Source organism: Amblyomma maculatum, unplaced genomic scaffold (assembly GCF_055883805.1).
Source record: "Amblyomma maculatum isolate TAMU_Amacu unplaced genomic scaffold, ASM5588380v1 scaffold_16, whole genome shotgun sequence".
Taxonomy (NCBI): domain Eukaryota; kingdom Metazoa; phylum Arthropoda; class Arachnida; order Ixodida; family Ixodidae; genus Amblyomma; species Amblyomma maculatum.
In genome coordinates this window covers 1,185,939-1,204,224 of record NW_028146741.1, presented here as the reverse complement: position 1 = coordinate 1,204,224, position 18,286 = coordinate 1,185,939, and the positions used below count along the sequence as shown (strand labels likewise).

The 18,286-nt window shown below is 45.2% G+C and overlaps 1 protein-coding gene across 2 annotated transcripts in view; it reads left to right on the top strand.

Annotated features, from left to right (window-relative positions):
* Positions 1-18,286, top strand: part of LOC146171894 (uncharacterized) — an 86,742-nt gene that overhangs the window by 50,769 nt on the left and 17,687 nt on the right. For both annotated transcript variants that reach the window (XM_084586258.1, XM_084586259.1), the window contains one exon: positions 3,118-3,258. In XM_084586258.1, the coding sequence (XP_084442384.1) occupies positions 3,118-3,258 (141 nt within the window). The remainder of the gene's footprint in view (positions 1-3,117; positions 3,259-18,286) is intronic.

The window sequence follows — 18,286 nt, the reverse complement described above, 5'->3', positions numbered from 1 at the left end:
GAATTATCAATATATCGAACTATTTCGCGATCCCCTTCGAGTTCGATACATCCGGGTTCGACTGTATAAGCAGGAGCAAATGTGTTTTATGAATATGTGTCCAGGTTATGCTAGCACTGCATCATATTACTGTCCCTTGACTGTGATACTTGATTGTTTTCTTGATATATGAGGAAGTAGTTGTCATGATTTGCTCTCCTTCTTAGAAACTTTAGTAAAATAAGGTTGAGGGCCGTCCATGTACGCCAATTGGGCTTTTTTCTTGCACCCTAATATCGCTCGTATTGAGCGTTTTGCACACTTTTACATTAAAGTACATCTCTTGAACGTCTACTGGGTGCTGTTACCTTCACTAAACCTTATGGCTGGAAAAGGGCAACTTTCAGCTGGTCCAACAGTCCAACTGTTTGCTGATTTGCCACTGGAGATTTTCTAACCGGTACCAATTGGAACTTTCCCAATCGGAGTCACTTATTTCTTTTTTAACTGGGGAGGCTTATTTTCCAGTTGAAAAGTCTCATTATCCGACATACTTGCAGTCTCAAATGAAAAGAGCCAGACATCTCTTTTGGGCACATTCGTAATTGTGAGTCGCGAAGGTGTCGCAGGGATCCGAGGGAGCGTGACGAATGGGCTGAACCAGAGTGGCCGAACCCACGTTCAAGGAGCAAGGTGTTGGACAATCCCCACAACATTCATCCTCTATTTCCCATAGAAATATGTGATATTCATTGTACTCTTTCGATCCCTCTCCCTGAGTACTATTCTGGAGAAATTCCTAGGTTTATGTAGAATGGAAAAATGACGCCACGGTGGTACAGTACGTGGTTCAGGTGCTCGACTACTGTGCCGGAGTTAAGGTTTGATCCCGGCCACCGGCAGCTGCGTTTCAATCGAGGTGAAATAGAATATGCGATGTCTGTGCATTTTAAAGAACCACAGGTGGCCAAAATTACCCCGGAGTCCTTCAGTACTGCGTCTCTCATAACCTGAGTCGCTTTGGGACGTTAAACTCTACAAGCCAAATTAAAGAAGGACTTCATTCTGCTCGTTACTTCGATTAATGCGTGAGTGGCGTCAGTGAACTAGACCTGTTTGTTTGAAAACGAGCCTTGCAGAGAAGTTGGTTCACAAAGTTCTACAAGACTTACACAGCCAGGGGTTGACCTCGGCACAGTCGACCTCGATTACTGTTTTCTTACCTAACTCAGCGAATATTGTACACAGAAAGCTAGAATTTGCGTCAATGTTGCAATGGTCCCTTTTGTAAAAAAGGTATTGAAATTTTTTTGTTTTATTTGTACCAAGAAAGGTTGATGCTTTTGTGTGTTTGTTTTTTTAACTTCAGTCGAGCCCACTTATAATGGCCCCACTTAAGACGAACGCTCGCTTATCACGAACAAGTCCGGTGCGACCATCAAAATATACATTAGGGCTATGGCGCTCTGTCTCGGCTACAACGAACATCTGTGCGACTAGCCAGCGAACGCCTTGGTGCTGCGAACCACTTTCCACATGCTGAGATCCGTCAATCCTGTGCTTCGGCATTCTCGATTCCCTCGCGGCATTTCGCCCTAGGCATGAGGGGCAGCGCAGATGCAGCAAGCGGCTTCCCGGTTTATCTGTTGTGGCATCTCGCCGGAGGAACGAGGAGCGGTCCAAACGCGGCAAGTGACTTCCCGGGTTATCTTTTGCGGCATCGGCACGGAGGAGCGCCGACACGAAAAAAGAAGAAACTAGCCAAGCCTGCACTGAACGCATGTCGCATCTCGAGGCATCGTGAGCGACCACTTAACGTTTAACCACGCAACGTTTAACAACGACAGCAAAGAGCCGAAGCAGACGACGCGGAAGGGTAGTCGGCAGAGACCGATGCATCAGCAGGCGCAGCAGCCAATAGTAGTCGCTCGATACCCCGCATTCTCGCGGAGCATGCGCTTTGCCCAATCGCAGCCTTGCATTCGAGCGCGGGAAGCTTGAAAACCGCCGCGAGACTCCCAATCGGAAGCAAGCCACGCCTCAACCGCGCTGCCATTGCTGCCACTATACCGCCGCCGAGGGTGCCAGAAGAAAGCGCAAGAATTCACAAACAAAACAAGACCAAGATGGTGGTGTTCAGTTCGGCGGGAGAGGAATGACGCGCGCTCGCGAAGTTTGGAAATTTTTGGCTCTTGTTCGCTGCTCCGCGGCTGCCGTCGCTCATTATATACATAATTAATTTCGGGTATTTCTACGGTGAGTTGGGCATTGACAATTACAGAAAGGGTAGTTTAAAAGACATACTACCGGAATATCTATTACGCGATTTTTCGGTTTTCAAAGGTCGCCTCCCCCCTTAAGAGGCAGACAACGATCATCGACTTTTTTTCTGAATTATATATTTTTTTCATTGATGTCGATTTTTCTTGTGAGCGGCCCATATATCACGAGCTTCTGGATGCAACGAACGAATTTCGCGTGACGCTCAGGTTTTTTGTAAGCGGGCTCGACTGTACAAGCTTTTGCTGATTGTTTTAAGAGGAATTCCTCCTCTACAATTTGATACTAGCCACTCCTGTACCAAAGCAAGTTTTGTTAAAGAAACAAAAAAATAATGACATCACCCAAAAACTACCTTTTTTTCCCACGGACAGGAAAGTGTTAAAAGGGAATTTGTTTTCCCCAAGAATCTGTATCTGCAACTGAGCCTGGCTAGATAATAATTAGGCCTAATGCGCAGTCTGTTCTTCGGTATTCTTGCTGTAGATGGTTGACACTGTACCAGTTATCTTTCTTGGCAACTGCTTGAGCTTGTGACCTTGGGGCGCTGCTCTAATGGGACCTGCCGCTTGCTGTGGAGTGCAAACAAACAAAAAAATTAATCTGCTACCCAGGAAACTGGCTAAACGTGGGTAACACTGGCGTAGTGGAAAGTGGTAGCTGCTGCCATCAGTTGTTGGCATTGGTCATCGTTGTGAACGGTGCATGTGCACTAGAAGGTGGGTGTTCATATTGAACCGGTGGAAGGGCAAAGGAAGAGGGCGGCACGCATGCGGAGAGAGGAAGCGTGAAAAGCCTTTTCTGTTTGCCATGTCATGCCCTTACATTTCTCCTTGGATGTGATATTCATCTGCCCAGGAATGGGACAGACTGAAGAAGCGTCCTGTAGCCCAAAGTCCACAGTACTGGATGGAGGCTAAACAGCGCTTCCGGGCTGCCCTGGGTAAAGTGTCGTATGGATGGACGCCACCAGACAACGAACAGTTCAAGAACGTCAAGGTGAGCTCCGGCTGATGCTGCCAACCTCCTGGCATGCAGCATGAGGAGCCATGAGGATGACTCCCGTTTGAGATGAGTTTTCCCTCTAGAAAACAATTTTGCTTCTATCGGGCACACAAATGACGCACACCACTGACATGTAACTGTAACTGGTGATCCTACATGTAACTGGTTACATGGTTTGGGGTGGGATGGGATGGAATGGGGATTGGGATGGGGATAGGGATAGGGATGGGGATCGGGTCGGATCGGATCTCCCACAGTTCGTCTTCAAAGTGTTTCTGTCGTTTGAAAACAAAAATTTTGGTGTATCTTGAGATAAATTCCAGTTTTTTAAGAAGCCTGCTTTAGTACCATGCGTGACAGCTGTTGTGGAACTATTCGTGAACGTGTGCGATATAGCCGGCAGCTCAGCTGAAACTACTTTATACCCTGCATATACAGTTGGACTCTCAATGAACCGTGAAAATGTCCGAAAAATCGGGCAGTGCAAAAAAACAAATGTGCACCAAAAAAGCTCAATTTATTGCCTATTATTGACTTTGAGGCCGTAAAAAGTCATGAATGCTTTTGTGCACTACGCTCCGCTTCCGTGCTAATAGGTCTGCCTGAATTTCGGTGAGAGTCGTAGGGTCGCCGTAAGCCAACAAAAGGGTGGCGACCGTTTGCATCAGCTCAGCTTGCGTCGGCTGCGCTGCTACAGGTGAGTCATCGTCGTCGTCGCCCTCAGACTTCGCAAGCACTTGGCGAATAATTTCTCCATCTGTGAGCCCAGTGCATAGTTCCAACTCGTGGTCCACATCTGTGAAATCTGAAAACTAGACGGTCGATGGAATTTCGACGCCTGCAGTGCGAAGGTCGTTAATTAGCTGCTCACTGCCTGACAGCTGCTCGATGACGCTCTCCTCATCCAAGGCAGCCGACTCGTCATTCAGCACAAATCCCGCGTGGCGGAAGCAATTGTGCAGCGTTGTGGGTGCCATCGACTTCTATGCGTCGGTGAGCATACTATAAGTGCTCCAAGCAATTCGAGAGAGTAGGTTTTCTTACTGTCAAGGCACACCACCATCACCAACCACTGGATTACCACACCGACTTCGTTGAATGCCTTCTCGCTGCCGCGTTGCTCGCAAAAAAAAAAAGCTTCTTATAGAATCCGGAAACAGCTTCTTGAAGAACCGAAGCCGATTCAATTAAAATGCGAGCCATAGTAGCGACAGAATGTAGTTCCGCATCAGCACGACCACGGCTAGACCTACTCGCTAAGCTCGGCAACCCATGTGAAACGCACGGCAAACACCAGAGGAACAGGCAGTCGAAGTGATCAAGCTAAAAAAAAAAAGCACTCCGGCAGCGAGCAGCGATGTTATTCCGGAAGCGGAAGCTGCTAGGCAAATAATATAGCCTCGATCCAGCGTCAGTTTAGCTGAGGAGCGGCACGCAAGGCCGTCACTGGTTTCAAGGCTATTGAAGGAAAAAGTAAACAAACAAGATGTCGGCGACACCGCTCAAAATGTGTGGCAGTTGGCCCGGCTGACGCTTGGAATGTCCGAAAAATTGAATAGCCCTCCCTAGAGTGTCCGAAATTTTGAGCCGTGTAATACATTGACTTTATAAGGTATGTCCTAGGACCGGTAAAAAGTCTGAATAATCAAACATGTTCAATAAATTGGGTGTCCGAAAAATTAGTCATCAACTGTAGGTTGAATTTACAACTCCATGGACTCTGAATATAAGTAAACCCCTTTTTCATCTCTCACTCCTGTTACCTTCCTTGTGTTTGTGTATCTTTTGATGCCTTTAATCTAGGATAATTGTCATGAACTATCCCATCAATGCATTCATTCAACCCTCAAGCTTTGGAAGGTCATTTTTCGACGAAAAAGTTCAACTTATAATCAGCTACATAAGCTAATAGCTTTCTGAGAGCGTGTCTGGAAGAAATGCTAAAATAGCAGAGTTGCTTCATGCTGATTAGCATATTTTGCAGGCTTTGATAAATGCTGCAATTGAAAAACCTGCAGAGATCTTCCCACTGTGGGTGGGAGTGGTTTTGCTGCCCATCAACCAGTCCATCTGGTTGCCCATGTCTATAGTCACCTGTCCACCAGGCAATTAGGTCCTGACAGGGGGCCACACAACACCTATTTTGCTAATAGATAGTGTGCAAAGTTTGTTCTGCTTACCAGACAAGCCCACTGCTGGTAGCTGTCTCATATCTGCAACACTGGCTGCAGCGCATGCTAGGATGGAATCCTGTGGCTACAATATCACTATCGTACAAATGCCACATCTTTCTACGGAGCGGGCAAGCTTGGATTTTCTCACCTTGTTTCTTTTTTTTTTTGTTTCTAGCTTGGCATTCAGCCCCATGCTTCTGTGATGATAAGAAAGTAGGTAAGAAGAAAAAGAATAGTGATTGGGGTGTTCACTCTTCCTCTGCTGTATCTGCAAAAATGGAACAACAGTCGCCGACCGTTTTTTCGGACTTGACTGGACACGGGAAATGGTCCGAATTATCGAACAGTCCGGAAAATCCGCGAACTTGAAAAAAAAAATCATTTTTCTGCGAAAAATCAACTTTAAAAATCACGAACTTTGCCACTCCCCATGTTTTATTTATATGTATACCGATAACAAGGAGTTACAGTATAGCGCGATCTGCTACTGTGATCGGCTACCGCGCGCCGCTCATGCTCAAGTGCTTGCGTGATGTGATATGGCGGGCGCGGCCGCCAGTCCGCGTGCACTTGCTGGTGCAGACACGGCAGGTGTGCGTGCAGCCGGGAAGCATGCAACTCGCTCAAGGTGATCACCGCATGTGTAGTGGCGTTCTGCAGAAGTGGATTATGCTAAGCTGTAACCGCTATCACCCTCCGGTTAGAATATCTTGGCCGGTGCTTTCGTCATGTCCATACCACTTCACGACATATTGCAATGCAGTCGATCGTGCTGCAAATGAATGCATGTTCCGCGCGAAGCAATAACATTCAATTTTCACGGTTAACGACGGTAGCGAAGACTGCGAGACGAAACGCGCGGGAAAAAAAGCGAGCAGAACGAGAACCCCTGTGAATCATAAATGCACCTCCCCCCCCTCCCGGATGGCGGCGGGCGGCGTCAGAGCGCGGTGGACGGTGCTCACGTTTCATTTCCATTTTCAGTCCGGTTGCGCGATCTTTGCAGGCTGCCGCAATGAAAAGGATGAGGATTCGCTTATTGCCACTGCCTCAAATGGCAGTGATGAACATCCGAATGTCTGCTTGCCTAGCTTTCACGGTTGCGCAAGATTGGTCGTTTGGAAAACGACGCTCGCTCGTGTCTAAGTGATGCCGAAAAAACGAGCCTTTGGCCAACCTTTGGTCAAAACACGATCTCCACAGTACTGCTCGCTCCAAATATGGTCCAAAAATTCGGAACTTTTGGACATTATTTCCTACTTTCTGCCCTCTTAAAAACTATGTTTTTTTTTTTCGCGATTTAAAGAAGTACCGTAAAAACCCGAATATAATACGTGTTTTTTTTTTTTTTTCCAATTTTGTAGCTTCAAATTTCTACCTCGTATTATATACGGATCCAAACAATTTTCGGTTCAAATTCACAGTTCATCATCATCATCATCATCATCAGCCTGATTATACCCACTGCAGGGCGAAGACCTCTCCCATATTTCTCCACTTAACCCGGTTCTGTGCTAGCTGCATCCACTTGACCCCTGCGAACTTCTTCATCTCATCCGCCCACCTAACTTTCTGCCGCCCCCTGCTACGCTTCCCTTCCCTTGGAATCCAGTTTGTTACCCCCAGCGACCGTCGGTTATCCTCTCTTCGCACTACATGTCCTGCCCATGTCCATTTCTTCTTCTTAATTTCTACTAGAATGTCGGTAACTTGAGTTATTTCTCTGACCCACTCTGCACGCTTTCTATCTCTTAATGTCACCCCTACCATTTTTCGTTCCATAGCCCTCTGGGTTGTCCTCAACTTAAGTAGAACTCTCTTGGTTAGCCTCCAGGTTTCAGCCCCATAGGTGAGTACAGGCAAGATGCAACTGTTGTATACTTTCCTCTTGAGCGATACCGGTAAGCTGCTAGTCATAATCTGCGAGTGCTTGCCAAATGCGCTCCATCCCAATCGTATTCTTCTTGTTATTTCCTTTTCGTGGTCCGGGTGTGCGGTTACTACCTGTCCTAAGTAGACATATTCGCCTACTACTTCCAGTATTTCGCTACCTAATGTAAACTGCTCAGTGCTATCATCATGAATACTTTTTTTGGAGGTTGCGTCACCTAGGGGTGGCATCGGTAGCCTTCTTTTTTTGTTTCTCGTTGCTCCGCCATTTTATTGAACGCATTGAAAGAATGGAATTTCCCACGATGTCAGGAGCGCGAAGACAGTATTCAGCTGCCTTTAAAAAGAAGGCTTTCCTCGCTGCCGACCGTTGGGAGTTGTGTGGCTGGGCGGCAGTTCGGCATCACTGAGGGCAGCATTTGGGGCTGGAGTAAACAGAAAGAAGCCCTATTTGCGTGCAGCGGGAAGAGAAAGAGTTTTTGGGGATGAAATAATGGAGTGTTTCCCGAAATCGAGCAGGATCTCGCCGCCTTCGTCCAAGAACAGCGTGCAGCACACCTCGCAGTAAGCATTGAGCTCCTCCAAGCTAAAGCGAGGGAGATTGCCGCGGATAAAGGCAAAAATTGGGTGTGCCGTTTTATGCGTCGAGCAGGGTTTTCTTTGCATCGGCGAACTTAAATTTCACAGAAACTCCCCGCAAGCTACGAGGAACAGCTTGTGGCGTTCCAGCGACATGTCATTTTGCTGCGAAAGAGTCACAATTTCCAGCTGGGCCAAATCGGGAATGCTGACCAGACTGCCATGTACCTCGACATGCCGTCGGCGCTCACAGTGAACGAAAGAGGTGGCAAGCAGGTTTGTGTGCAATCGACAGGGAATGAGAAGACGCGGGTTACCATAATGCTGGCCTGCACTGCGGATGGCCGCAAGCTTCCACCTTATGTTATGTTCAAACGGAAGACGCTGCCTAAAGGTGAGAAGCTACCGAAAAATGTTGTCGTCCGGTGTCAGGACAAAGGTTGGATGGACGAGACATTAGTACTTGACTGGGTCAAGTCTGTGTGATGCCGGCGGCCAGGAGCACTGCTGGGGTTCAGATCACTGCTCGTATTAGATGCCTTCCGCTGCCACCTGGTCGATTCAGTAAAGAGACTACTGCGCGAATCGCGCACCGAACTTGTCGTCATTCTGGGAGGGATGGCGTCCCAGTTACAGCCGCTAGACGTTTGCATTAACAAACCATTTAAGGATGCTATCAAGCGGTGCTACCAGGAGTGGATGAGGTCTAGAGACCCCGAAGTAACTGCTTCCGGGCGACTGAAGCGGGCCTCTCCAGCAATCATTTGTAGCTTCATCGCAGATGCTTGGGCCAGCATTCCTGAGGAGCTTGTTTCCCGCTCTTTTAGAAATGCAGCATCTCCAATGCACTCGACGCGACAGAAGACGACTTCTTATGGGAAGATATGTCTGACAAAGGACTTTCTGAAGAAAGTTCGACAGGCTACGATTGCCCATGAAATGAAGAGCGTAAAATGCTGTGAAAATGAAGGGTTTCGAAAATTTCTCTCGCTCGCATTATACTCGGGTGAAAACTTTTTTTTCCCGTTTTGCTACCCCTAAATTGCACCTCGTATTTGGGTTTTTTATGGTACTTTCATGCCGCACTTTCGATTTAACAAAGTCCTTGCATGCATACACCAGGCACCATCTTGACAATCAGGTGAGAATTAAAACTTTAGCCGAGACTGACCGCATTTTGTACAGCGGAACCCAGATATATCGAACTCGAAGGGGATCACGAAATAGTCCGATATATCTATAATTCGATATACAGAAATCAGCTTGAGATGCTGCTTGTGATTGTGAAAAATGATACTGTATTTGTCACATAATCAACCTACTCGCATAATGAACCCACCCCCCACTTTTGCCCCAGAGAATTTGAAAAAAATAAATTAAATAAAAGCGTTTGGAGGCGCATCCCTCCGTTTTGACCGTCGCATCCACAGCTCATTTATTGGCAGCGCGTCAAGATGCTACGCAACGATAGCGTCACTGCGTGTTTATCTTTTGACTATACTTATGATAGATCCAGCGGTGGCAGGGAGTGAACCTGGCAGAGTGCCCGTGATGGCTTGATTGCACTAGCCTGGATCGATTTATCCCACTGCGTTTGGGGCGGGCGTAGTCCACTGGCACAAAATCATTGGAAGCACGATAGCTGCAAATGCCGTTTGAAGCAAACAATGCTAAAATTTGGTGTCATGATCGCAGCTGATCGCATGCTTTCGTTGATTCATAGATGTAAGAATGGACCACCCTCACAAAAAAAAAAAGCTTGACACTTCTTAACGTCTGCAGCTGCCATGGCTTACGCTGCGTCGCACGTTCAGCACGAGAAGTAAGGACGACTCTAAAAAAAAAACAAAAAATATTGCAGCTTAACGTCCGCCGTCATCATAGCATACGCTACACCGCACGTTCAGCACAACGGCAATGATGAATGACTCCCGCACAAAAAAAAATTAAAAAATAAAACAGCTGTTGTAGATTATGCACGTGCAGCATGACGACATGAGGCGCGCATCGCACGTCAGCCGCCGCGCGCAGAGCATTCACAACACACACTGGAGAAAGCGTCTGCCACGGGCTGAGCCAACACCACCTAGAAAACTAGGAGGTGTTGGCTGAGCTGGCTTGTCCGCTCATGCGTAGTGCGTGCTGCTACTAACGAAGTTTGGGAAAGAGAGAGAAAGGAGAGAGATAAAGCTCATCAGAAGAGTGGGCACATCCTTGCGCTTCGCTCTATCGCGTTTTTCCCCTCTCCCGAGCACTGTGGCTGCATTGGTTCCCTCTGGTTCCTTCACGCATGTGGCTTGCAAACGTCACGTGCTGGCGTGCGGCAGTGATCACTGCAGATGCGGGCACCTTTGAGCAAAGGGTGTGGCGCTGCCCTAGACCAGCCGTCGCCGAACTGTGCCTTCTCATTCCTTCCGCGCATGGCTTGAAAACGTCACGCAGAAAATGGCCGAGGGTGATGCGATTGTCTATGGAGAAGGCGCACCGCACTGTCCAATGCGTGGTGCAGAGTTCGATATATCGAATGACCAGTGAAATTGAGTTTCATATACGACGCAGCTTTCTTATACTTTTACATGAGATTTTCAATTGGATATTTTATGAGTTCAATATAACCAAAATTCGCATTATCCGGGCTCGATATATCCGGGTTTGACTGTATTTGGCTTTTTAAGCGCCATTTTGTTGGCAGTCTGGAATTTGCGAGCAAAACTAAATAATGATGGTAGGAACGTACTGCCGCACGATTTGCCATGTGCATACAAAATCTGCGGTGCAGAAGTTTCAGTAGTTTCAGGATGCGTCAGACATCACTGGCCAATTGGCACGGGAAAGTGCTAACGGGGAATACTATATTTTTGCGTAATGAACCCATTTTTTTTTTTTTAAGTAAAAATAATGCTAGTCTGGGAGAGGGTTCATTAAGCGAGAAAAGCTGACAGTTTCTTTTTTTTTCTGCCAGAGTCATCCATTAATCCACCTGTCAATCAATGAAAGCACTGATGGCTATCAGGATGGTGACTTCAGCACTGTTCGCTTCAAAAGGCATTTGCTGATATCTTGTTCCAATGAGTTTGTGGCTGTAGACTGCTCCCGCCCAAGCCATATGGTAAAAGCAAAAGTACGAAACCAGGCTTAGGTAACCGGAGGATCCAGCACTCCTGACAAGGCCGCTGGCCCTCTGCCAATTCCCCTCCCCCCCTACTGTTAGAAGTAAGGTCAAAAGAAAAACACACCAGTGATGGTATCGCTGGGCAACATCTTGGCGCGCTGTGGACTACGACGGTGTAAAACAGAGGGACACGTTAAGACTAACAAATTTTTTTTTTTTTTCATATCCTCAGGCAAAAGCATGGAAAGTGGGAGGCGGGTTTATTATGCGAATGGGTTCATTACGAGAGTAAAAACATTATGCGTGCTTGATGACTGAGCAAAAGATTGCCGCGCCCAAGGTAGCCGTGCTAACGCGGGCGATTTGAACATACTACAGCATCCCCTAGGTCAGTTGACCTAGAGACTTTAGTCTCCATAACATTGTAGGATTATGGTGATGTGAGTGGCGACATCTGGCGGTGGCTTTGAGTACTAGGTGCTGTGCTCGCTCTTTGTGCTGACATGTAGAAAAATGTAGAAAAAAAGGTGCAGCGGTGGCGTAGCGGTAGAACATCCGCCTCGCATGCAAGAGGACCGGGGTTCAAATCCCGGTGCCGCGCAATTCTCCACCGGATGAAAGAAAAAAAAAAATCCGCGTGTTGATGGAATTGCATAAACAGGTTTGGGGTGCGACCTGATGCCGGTGAACACCTCCGGCAACGCACTCCCTCACCAGAACAGGAGTTGGCCACCCTGGTGCAGTAATTGGCCGCAACCTCCTATGATAAGCTCCATAAAACCCCGGCCCTCAGTCACCAGCGGCTGCGGAACAACTGACCACGGCGGCGGTCAGACCTGTGACGCAGCAGGGGGTGCTAAGAAAGTCTGGCTCCGCTGGACAGGCCGCCATTGGAAACTGACCCTGGCAACGTTTAATGCTAGAACCCTAGCTAGTGAAGCTAGCTTAGCAGTGCTGTTAGAGGAACTAGAGGGCATGAAATGGGATGTCATAGGGCTTAGTGAGGTTAGGAGGCCGAATGAGGCATATACTGTACTGAAAGATGGGCATGTACTGTGTTATCGAGGCTTACCAGAGAGGCGACAACTAGGAGTAGGTTTCCTTGTCAATAAGTATATAGCCGGTAATATAGATGAATTCTATAGTATTAATGAGAGGGTTGCAGGCATCGTAATTCGGCTTAATAAGCGGTATAAACTGAAGGTTGTACAGGCCTATGCACCTACATGTAGTTATGATGACCAGGCAGTTGAAAGCTTCTACGAAGATGTAGAATCGGCAATGCGAAAAGTAAAAACGCAGTATACTGTACTAATGGGCGATTTCAATGCCAAGGTAGGGAAAAAACTGGCAGGAGACAAGGTAGTAGGTGACTATGGCATTGGTTCTAGGAATAGCAGGGGGGAGTTACTAGTTGAGTTTGCAGAGCGCAATAACTTACGAATCATGAATACCTTCTTCAGCAAACGGAAGAACCGGAAATGGACCTGGAAAAGTCCTAACGGAGAGACTAAAAATGAAATCGACTTTATAATGTGTTCAACCCCCGCCATTATGCAAGATGTAGAGGTAATCGGGAAAGTGCGATGCAGTGACCACAGGATGGTGAGGTCCCGAATTAGCCTAAATCTGAAGAAGGAACGCAACAGATTAGTAAGTAAGAAACCCATCAACGAATTAGCGGTGAGGGGGAGGGCAGAAGAGTTCAGGATCTCGCTACAGAATAGGTTTTCAGCTCTAACTGAGGATGGCGACATTACCCTAGAGGCAAGGAACAATAATTTCAGAGATATCATTACTGAGTGCGCGGTAGAAGTAGGCGGTAGGATAGTTAGAGAGGATACCGGTAAGCTGTCTAAGGAGACGAAAGATTTGATTAAGAAACGCCAGAGTATGAAAGCTTCCAATCCAACAGACCAGATCGAATTGGCCGAGATATCAAAGCTAATCAATAAGCGCAAGGTGGCCGATATTAGGAAGTATAACATGGAGAAAATTGAGCATGCTGTAAAGAACGGGGGAAGCCTTAAAGCGGTAAAGAAGAAATTGGGCATAGGCAAAAACCAGATGTATGCGATAAGGGACAAGGCGGGCAACGACATCACTAATATGGAAAAGATAGTCAAAGTAGCCGAGGAGTTCTATACAGATCTCTACAGTAGCCAAAGTAGTCAGGACCGTAATGAGATTGGCGGTAGGGAAAAACAGTCAGACGTTCCACCAGTGACGAAGGACGAGGTCAAGAAAGCACTAGAAACTATGAAAAGGGGGAAATCAGCTGGAGAGGATCAGATAACTACAGATTTGCTGAAGGACGGGGGGGATATCGTGCTAGAAAACCTGGCTACCCTGTATACGCAGTGCCTGGTGTCATCGACGGTACCGGAACCATGGAAGAATGCAAACATTATCCTCATTCACAAGAAAGGGGACTCTAAGGACCTTAAAAATTACAGACCAATCTGCTTACTGTCTGTTACATATAAGGTATTTACTAAGGTAATCGCTAATAGAATCAGGACAACCTTAGACTGCAATCAAGCAAAGGATCAAGCAGGGTTTCGGAAACGGTACTCTACTATCGATTATATCCATACCATCAATCAGGTGATAGAAAAATGCTCGGAATATAACCAGCCCTTATACATAGCATTCATTGATTACGAAAAAGCATTTGACTCAGTTGAAACCTCGGCGGTGATGCAGGCATTGCGAAATCAGGGGGTAGACGAGCCATACGTGAAAGTGCTGGAAGATATATATAGCGGCTGCACAGCAACCATAGTTCTGCATAAAGAAAGTAACAAAATTCCCATAAAGAGAGGTGTTAGGCAAGGAGACACAATCTCCCCAGTACTATTCACAGCTTGTTTAGAGGAAGTATTCAGAGACTTGGAATGGGAGCAGTTAGGGATAAGGGTAGATGGAGAATACCTCAGTAATCTGCGATTTGCTGATGACATTGCCTTGCTAAGCAACTCGGGGGATGAACTGCAAATAATGATTGATGACCTAGACAGGAAAAGTAGAAAGGTAGGCTTGAAAATCAATATGCAGAAGACTAAGGTAATGTTCAACAGCCTCGGGAAGGAACAGCAGTTTACATTAGGTAGCGAAATACTGGAAGTAGTAGGCGAATATGTCTACTTAGGACAGGTAGTAACCGCAGACCCGGACCACGAAAAGGAAATAACAAGAAGAATACGATTGGGATGGAGTGCATTTGGCAAGCGCTCGCAGATTATGACTAGCAGCTTACCGGTATCGCTCAAGAGGAAAGTATACAACAGTTGCATCTTGCCTGTACTCACCTATGGGGCTGAAACGTGGAGGCTAACCAAGAGAGTTCTACTTAAGTTGAGGACAACCCAGAGGGCTATGGAACGAAAAATGGTAGGGGTAACATTAAGAGATAGAAAGCGTGCAGAGTGGGTCAGATAAATAACTCAAGTTACCGACATTCTAGTAGAAATTAAGAAGAAGAAATGGACATGGGCAGGACATGTAGTGCGAAGAGAGGATAACCGATGGTCGATGAGGGTAACAAACTGGATTCCAAGGGAAGGAAAGCGTAACAGGGGGCGGCAGAAAGTTAGGTGGGCGGATGAGATTAAGAAGTTCGCAGGGGTCAAGTGGATGCAGCTAGCACAGAACCGGGTTAAGTGGAGAAATATGGGAGAGGCCTTCGCCCTGCAGTGGGTATAATCAGGCTGATATTGATGATGATTGATGTAGAAAAATAATGCGTTCACATCCATTAGTTATCACTCATTATACTCCTGACATATGAAATAACATCCCTGCCCTTGTTTGTGCTATTATTGCTGGAGGTTCTTGCTTATATCATGAATAGACCGATCCCACCGGCCAGTTTCACGACGCCGGCGCTGCCGCGGTGCATGCTGATAGATGTAGTCATTCAGCTGCTCCGCCAGCCTGGAGTGCCTGTGCGCCGCATTTCCGAACGGTATTTAGCTCGTGTGTATGCCCAAGTGCATTGGGAAAATTCGCTTGTTACATTCCTGGATGCATAACAATAGCACAAGGGAAAAGCGACTCCGGTTTTAGGTGTAGCTTGCTCCGCTCGTTCGAACGAAAAGCCGTCGGCACCGTCGTTGTCATAATAGTAGCAGTAGTCAACGGCGCGTGTCGAAAATATTCGGGGGCTGTGCAAAAAATTGTATTATAGTGATGTTTCGTTATAGTGTTTGATCGTTGATTGGTGTGTGATAGGCGATGACGAGTTAATAAAATCGTAAATAATTGGTTAATTGGGGTAGAAAAAATTTGAAAAAGGGGGTTCAAAGGGGAAATGTTTTGGCGTGTTGGTTAATCGTCAACAAAGCAAAGCACAAAAACCACAAAGAACGAGGAGGGGACAGGACAAGCATTTGTCCTGTCCCCTCCTCGTCCTTTGTGGTTTTTGTGCTTTGCTTTGTTGGAGGTTCAAAGGTGTCAATATGCTCAGGATGAAAAGCAATGCTTGCTGATGCTATCTAAAAATATTTACAAAGTATAATGATCAATTAGTAATTGAAATAAAATAAAAAATATGAAAAGGCGCTCTGTAGATACAAAAATGCCAGGAATAAAATCCAGTGCTTGATGATGCCAATTAAAAAAATTTGTAGCGTTTAGTTGATCAATTAATTAACTTCAATATTGTGACAACTAGTTAATTGAAATAAAAGAAAAAATATGGAAAAGGGTGTTAGTAAGTGTAAAAATGCTCGGAATAAAAAGCCAATGCATGATGACGCTGATTAAGAAAATTTGGAGTGTAAAAGTGATCAAATAAATAACCTTATTATCATGACGGTGCATAAAGACTAATTTTTTATCGCCGTAATGTGCTCCACGGGACACTTTGCAACAACTTACCCAGGACTTTCTGGCCTGAGATCAGGTAAACTTTCACAAATCCTCGGGGTCAGCTGTATTTCTGAAACATCACTGTTCAACACACAAATAAAATTTATCACCTAATCTATCAAAAGTCAGTGGATATCACTGTTGCCAAGGTCTGCTATGAAATATCGGCTTTGTGCCAAATCCAGATGACAATTAAAACACAAAGGACTGACGCCACAATTAAAAATTTTCGCCATCCTCCATTGCATCCCAATGACGTCCAGAATTAAGCTAAAATAATAACACGCACCGAAAACATGCGCATGCTAAAATAAAACCTCCAAAAAATTGTTCTCCATGAAAGTATTCATACATGGCTCAAATATAGGACATCACCGCGTAATTACTCGGTAACAACAGAAACAAAATTAAGGGATCACTTCAGCTCTGCCGCTACGGTTATAACTTGATAGCGTTTCGCACACAGGTATGCTTTTCGCTTTCTATTTTATGGTTATTTTTGTGTTTTGATTTTTATTTCTTTTTATACATAATACTTAGCATCAGCAAACATTGGTTTTCCATTCTCAGCGGTTCAATACTTTTGAAAACATATTTAAATTTTTTTAATTATTGGAAACAATAAATTGATAACACACACTCTCAATTTTCTTCCTTAGCCTTTTGATGCATTGATTTTTCATTCGCAGCAGTTTGAGACATTTGAACCCTCTTGTCACTTTTTTTTTTCATTTTTTTTTCAATTCGGTTATTTCATTAATTGATCAATTACACGTAGTGACTTCCCTTTATTAGCATAATCAAGCATTGACTTTTGATTCTCAGCATTCTGACACCTTTAAGCCCTCCTTTACCATTTTTATTTTTTCGATTATTTCAGTAATTGATTCATCAATTACACACTAAATTTCTTAATTAGCATCAGTAAGCATTGACTTTTCATTCTGAGCAATCTGAAATCTTTGAAGCCCCATTTTTGGAATTTTTTATTTTTCCAAATGTTTCAATTAATTGATCAATTGCACTCTAACTTTCCTTTATCAGCAACATGAAACATTGGCTTTTCATTCTCAGCATTTGAAAGCCTTCGAAGCCCTTTCTTCAATTTCTCCAATTTTTTTTCAATGCTTTCAATAAATAATAGAACAATTGCACACTCTATATTTTTCTAATTAGAATAATCAAGCATTGCCTTTTCATTCTGAGCACATCACCCTCCCTTATCTCTGAATAAATATTTCCATCAGCCAGCCACCATTCTGAGCATTTTGACACCTCTGAACCTCCTCTCTCCAATTTTTCATTTTTCAATTACTTAAATTATTTCATCAGTTAAATGCTCTGAATTTTCCTAATGAGCTTCACATACCATTGGCTTTTCATTCTGATAATTTTGACACCTGTGAAGCCTTTTTCCTCAAACTTCTTTGTTCGTTTCTCATTTTCCTAATTTGTCAATTAGTAAGTTAATTACAATTAATTCTTTACTCATCATTGCCTATCACACATCAATCAGTTATCAATCACTAGAACCACAAATCGCCTTGATATGATATCACTCAGGCCCGGATTATTTTGGACGTGCGGTGTCGACGCCTTTTCGACCAAACGAAGAGTATTGCCATTGCTTAAAAGAACAAAGGGACAGTTAGAACGTTTTCCTTGCATGTAACAGTCAGTGCAATTTTATAAAATGACTTGACGAATGTTTCTCAGCAGTGGTCTGAGAAATGTGCGATGAGTTTGTGTGGAGCGGTGATTCCAGAAATGCAGTGGCATGTGCGCACGCTGACCAGCTGACTATAACTAACATGGTGGCGGAGAACTCCCGGAAAACCGGCACATGCGCAGATCGGTTGGTGGGATTGGTCTATTGGTAATTTACAATTTCCAATCTGCTTGCAGCGTTCCTCGAACCTCTTCATTTGAACAGCGAAAACATGGGAACCTCGATGTAACGAAATTCGCAATTTAACAAAATTTTCGGCTTCAAATAGGAGTTTGTTATATAGAGGTTCAGCTGTAGTTGCCATGAAAACAGCACAGCAGTTCCCATGTGCAGTGGGCTCCCTTCTTGTTGCCACATACCTTACAGGGGCAGCTGTTTATATATATAATTGGTTCACAGGATGGGAAAGGTGCAGTATCTGTCACACTTGTGACAGATACTGCACCGCCATAAGGGAAGGGAGGAGGGTGGGAGCTGTTTCCTCCGAGGTGGAAAATTATTGGAAGATGTTTAGGCATTATCGGAGTGCGGGAACTACTGCAAGTGAAGATTGCTGGAGCCATAAAGAGCTCCTAAACAGCACACTGTTGTTTGCAGTCAATAATACAGTAAATTCTTGTGATGGTGAACACAGTATACTAAATTATCAAGTAATATAAAGGAAAA